This window comes from Athene cunicularia, assembly GCF_003259725.1.
Source record: "Athene cunicularia isolate RWA chromosome 2 unlocalized genomic scaffold, athCun1 chr2_part1, whole genome shotgun sequence".
In the NCBI taxonomy this organism is placed as follows: domain Eukaryota; kingdom Metazoa; phylum Chordata; class Aves; order Strigiformes; family Strigidae; genus Athene; species Athene cunicularia.
Window position 1 is genome coordinate 59,779,826 of NW_020799095.1, and position 5,599 is coordinate 59,785,424.

The 5,599-nt window shown below is 38.3% G+C and overlaps 1 protein-coding gene across 1 annotated transcript in view; it reads left to right on the forward strand.

Annotated features, from left to right (window-relative positions):
* Positions 1-213: 213 nt before the first annotated feature.
* Positions 214-5,599, forward strand: part of OFCC1 (orofacial cleft 1 candidate 1) — a 62,568-nt gene continuing 57,182 nt past the window's right edge. The window contains exon 1 of the mRNA XM_026841373.1: positions 214-265. Coding sequence (XP_026697174.1) covers positions 254-265 — 12 coding nt within the window. The 5' untranslated portion in view covers positions 214-253. The remainder of the gene's footprint in view (positions 266-5,599) is intronic.

Below are 5,599 nucleotides of genomic sequence, written 5' to 3' on the forward strand. Positions count from 1 at the left end.
TTTGTTTTCAAAAAGATGAAATGAAGGAACAGCACTGTATCCTTCCTTTGCTCTTTGGCAAGGCAGGAGCAGGGACTGCAGCAGGAAAAGACCCTCCACCCTGACAAGTTTCTAGGCCGGTGCTCTGCAAGTCTATGTGTTAAACCTAAGGGTATTAATGATTGTATGCAGACTGAAAATTCAGATGAACTCCCTCTCCTTTGTTGCAGGAGGAAGCATTTTCTGCTGCAGGTCTGAGAAAGGGCAGACTGGCATGGAGAAAGAGGTAAGCGAATAAAAAAACACGCTTTAAACTAGAAAAAATTAAAGGGGCTATTCCTAGTATTGCTATTTCATAATATTATTCGTAGTGTGATAGAAGGGAAGTCAGCAGACGCATAGGCTCCTTTATATCATTGACAAGTCAAGAGGATGATTAACGAGAGTACCAGACAATGTAATGGTAGGAGAAGGCCCACAGAAGTTAAACAAAAGTGCCTTCAGAATTTAGAGAATTCCCATGATCCATAGTAGGACCTCATTGTGCTTGTCTACTGTTTCTATTTTTGATTAGATTTATAAACACAGCACCACATATTTTCATGTGGCTCATAGCCCCAGGGCAGAGCGAGATTGACTGCGCTGAAACTGTGAGGCTTGTGAATTTCGGGCAAGGGATGGAGTGAAATAAGTAGTGTAATTGTTTTTGTGGAGTGACCGTGGGACCTCCTCTGTTCTGAATTACACATGGTTCAACCCTTTGACCTAACCAACCTCGGCAATGCCTGGTAGATCTCCTAAAGCTGTGCTGAAAGGTCCTATCAGTGACATGTTGGAACATTATCTGTCATGTGAGATGTGTGCCAACAACCATATTAAACTACATTAATTACTAGTGAGGCCATGTTTGTGACAATCTCAACTTCATTTAACCCATCATCATGTTAGTTATTGTTTAAGCAGGAAGTACAAATAGGGACAATTTATGAAATCAAAATGCAGCACCGATGTTTTCTTTAATAAATTGTATGTTTTACTTCGGTTTATTTCCCTTCTACTTTTTCCCCAGCATTTTTGTTCTTGTCATCAGCTCTGTAGCTTGAGGTTTTTGAGGGCTTTTCTATTTTAAGAGCAAGCAAGAAAAAGACTACTTCTTAGTAACTAAACTAATATGCCAGTGAAATTGTCGTTTCTTTCAATGCAATTGTACATGATACCACAGCTGACTGAAAGCACCATGCTTGTTTTGTAGCAAGAAGCAAACATGCTAAGGTAGTTTCTGTAAGGCTGAAAGATCACTCGTGGGTTATTTGCTCTATGTACACCTTCACTGCTTTACATTCCAGCTAAGTGCATCTCTGCATGACAATGCTTGTGAGTCTCTGGATCAGGAGTGAAACTCGCACTTCTTTTTAATTCTCAAGAGAACAATTTTCTCATAGACCTGACCCTGTAGGTAGCAAAGTGTACTGTGAGTTCTCAAAAGGCAGCTCAGTATGCAAGAATTCAGAAGGATTCTTTGCACATGGCTGTTCTCTGAAACAATTCTGAATTTTATAGGAGAGGCAAAAGCTCTCTGCGTGCTCCTGCAAGGGGAGTGTAGGGTTTCAGTCGTGCCTAGCTGTGCCCAGTGTTATGTTAGACGAGACACATGGGGTTACATCTTCTACCTACACACTGAGCTGCTCTTTTTTGACAAGGCTTTTCCTTTAGCCTCATTCTCCAACGAGAACAGGCTTAAAAGAAATAGGTATTTATTTAATTATTTTTTAATTGCTGCGGAGTCAGCTAAAAAATATGTTTGACCCTATTAAGTGTCATTCTCATTAGCAGTGAAGAGTTTGCTCTGTGCAAAATCTAACATGGAGTGCTTAAAGCAGACAGGTGCAAATTACAAGCTGTTTCTCTTTGGCTGCCATCCCTTAAATAGACAAAGTAATAGGCTAGGAGAAGGAAAAAAGGTTCCAGCTCAGCTGCATAAAGGAAAGCCTTAACAGGGACCTAGCAGCTGGTTTCAAGAATTAAATGCTGTAAATACCAGCTAATGCATTTGTGTGTGTGTGTGTGTGTTCACAGAGGAATATGTTTTTAGCAAGGCTCCATCCCTTTGTATGCGAGAGGATCATTCTTTGAAAACTGTGCTCTGCTTTATGTTGAAAGGCTAATGTTCTTGCTGAAGTGAATGAGAACAGAAGCCAACATACCTGTTCCTGTTTACCATCATTACATTCCTTAGAGCATTTCAGGCATTATTAGGTTCTTGGAGCCCTACCAGATTGACAGTATTTCCAGCTACTTCTCTTTTGGCTGTATTCAAACAAGGCCCCAAAGGAAAAAAACCCAAAACAACCAACCCACAAACAAAACCATGGATGAATCTGCTGAGCTAGTTTGCTGATGTTAGAAACAGTTGTTCATATTAGGAACACCTAATTTAATTTCATGAAAGAGACATAACATGCCAGTATGTGTATGAATCTAAGGTATGTATTTCCTAAAAGGAACTAAAACTCTGTCATTCCAAAGTTGCTCTTCTTTTTGACTTCCAGCTTGCATGGGGACTGCTGTCTGGAAGCAGTAACTTTAACTTTAACTCTAAGGCTGCTGATGAGGTCTGTCTGTGTGATCTTCTTAAGCAGATAAGGGTAGGGAGACAGCTCAGAGCAGAGCTTGTTTACAGCAGGACAGAAGAAAACAGCTAGACATAAATGAGGGCTGACGGTTTCATGAAGCACAATTGGTTGATCACAGATTCAATATGACTGCCCTGAACTGAGCGATGATCCGTACAGTATGCAAAATTCACTTTCTTGCTGGTCTGTGCCCACCAGCCTTCCAGCAGCTTTCCCAGAGCCCCTCAGCCACTGCTTTGAGTGGAACCAGAGCTGAACGCAGCATTGTTGTACCCAATTCCTTTTGACAACAATCACATTCTTTTAAAAACTTCATAGGTTTTAGTTGTCACTGGTTATAAATGAGGGTTTTTTCCCTTGCTGTTCCTGCTGCTGCTGCCGCTCACTGCTCTCCTGCAGACCCGGGTACAGCAGGTTCTGGTACTCCTGGTTTTCCTTTGTTTCAATTGGTATTGGAAAGCAGGCGGTGCATTTTAATGACTACGGCATGCAAAAAGGCATTTCAAGGTTTAGGTCACTTTTTGAATGACATGGTGATTAGTCTGTGCTCAGACACTTCTAACTCCTCTTGTCTTTGCTGTAATGTGGCACACACAATGTAAAACGACATTTAAAAAAAATGTTAAAAGGCAAGACTGTTTTTCACCAGCTGTGGTGGAACTTTGAGATAGGATGAATTGCTATCAGCAGCAGCATCATCCTTTAAACTTTACTTTGCAAGCAAAGGATATAGCCTTTCTATGTGCTGGTTACAGATGGACAGATCTGACACTTGTTGTTTGTAGATGCAAGTTGGACCACCTCCACCCAAGGTGTTAACCAGCACAACCTTTGTATCACTTGAGGTTCTGGCCTCAAGTTGTGTAACTTTGCTTTTTTGTAGGAATGGTTTTTTTTTTAATGTTTATTTTTGGATAATATTCTATAATTAGAATGGCAGCTTTCTGTACGAATGTGCGTTCGTGTGCATTTGTCTAGGTCTGCTCACACAACTGGAATGTGCCTGAAAATATGCAAGTGCTCACTGAAAGAGTTTTATTTAATTTGCTATTGGAAACCTAAGTTTTGCAGGTACATGTGAACTGATTAAAGAACAATTACTTTAGACATAAATTTGCATAAATACATAAATTAACTAGTAGTGACTAATGATAAAATGAATGTAAAATGCCACTGGATAATTTCCTGCCTATTCTCTGATGAGAAGGTAAAGTATCATAAGGGTAGGGGGGCTGGGGAAGGAAACCTAAATTGAAGGGGGGAAAGAGTGTAATTTACACTACTTGAAAGTGCTCATGTGTAAAAGAGAGAAGAATGAGGAAATTAGCTGGAGATGGGTATGAAAGGAAACTGTCTTCTAATTTCCTCTGAAGCACAAAGTGACAAGAACATGTGTTGATTACACAAAAGCCACCAACAAAATACTACTTTATTCAGTTATGTCGAGAAGAAACCCTGTAAGGATTCCTGTCTGCTGCTGAAAATCAGGTGTGGCTTTCATTCTAAAAATATGAACTCATGAAAAACACTTTTTCAAAACCTGATCACATTAAAGGACAAGGGCATAATTTCTTTTAAAGTTCTTTGTAAGTATGAGTCACAAGCCTGTTGCATCAACTACTTAAAAATACTAATTTGCGTTTGAGGTAAGTGCCAAAGAGTGTAGTCTATTGTGTTCCTGAAAAAACAAAATTTGATGCTAACTATACTGAATACTTTAAAAACCTCACCACCATCACCCTCCAAACCTCCCAATCAAAGAAAGAAACCGTCAGAACATACACAAAAAGCCCCACTTCAAAACATCAAAACCCACTATGCACCTTTATTAGATATGGAGGAGTAGGAATACTATTTTTCTTCTTGCTGTGAAAGGAGCTTACTTGTTTTACAGACTACAACAACTGAAATTTGGCTATGGACAATATAGGCTGCAATTGATTTTGTTAGGGAAATCTGACATGCAGAAGGAATACATACAATGTAATGCAGATCATTTTAATTCCATCAATGTTAGGGATGTATACTGATTTACACCAGCTGAAAATTTGTCCCAGAATTTTTGTATGGATGTTATTATTTTTTTTTTAGCTGTTAACATAAAGTTTAAGGTTTTGTGTGGTGATTATACACAGCATAATAAAAATAATTATCACACAGCAGTATTACAAATACTGCTGGAATCTTTATAACTGACTCAAAATTTTATGGTATGCAGGAATGCAGCAATGCTTTAATATTGCAAAAGAGGTATAATTCTAAAGATACTAACTGAATGAATATGTATTTTTGAAATATTTTTCAGTTGGGAAGAAAATCAGAAGCAGTAAGGTGAATTTCTGAACCTATTGAACTCCTGTCAAAAATATTATTAACTTTAGTTGTGCTACATGTGTCTTGTAGGAATTATTTCTGGGTTTTATAGCTTTCAGAATGTGTCTGGTCATTTTTACATGTATTTGCTTTTTAGTAGGGTAATAGTCTTAATTTAGAGGAAGTTCACTGTTTTCAGAATAACATATATGCATGTGTGTATATATGCATGTATATATATGAGGATATTCATATATATATATTAATCTGTCAGTGGTATGGTCCAGTTATTTTTGACAGACATTGATTTTGTCTGCAGAAAATGCTGTTTTTTTACTGGAAATTGACACCCACAATCAAATAGGAAAGATGGATGCTGTAAAAATTGCAATTTTTCAATGATTCTTGTAATTAATCCTTTTGTATTGACAGTTTCCAGGAGCTATGTTGCCAGGAGTGGTCTTTATCACTGGGCAATTAAGCAACTGGCTGGAAAAAATAATTCTGCTTTTGGAAACTGTGATGTGACATTCAAAAATAAATGGGTCTGAATTGTTTTCTTACTTTGGTTTTGTCTTTGATTAATACTCCCAGATGAGTTTTGTTTTAGGTAATCTTTGCCTGCTTTGACTGCATCTGTTATAGGGGTCTGTAGCCACACATGAGCCCACATA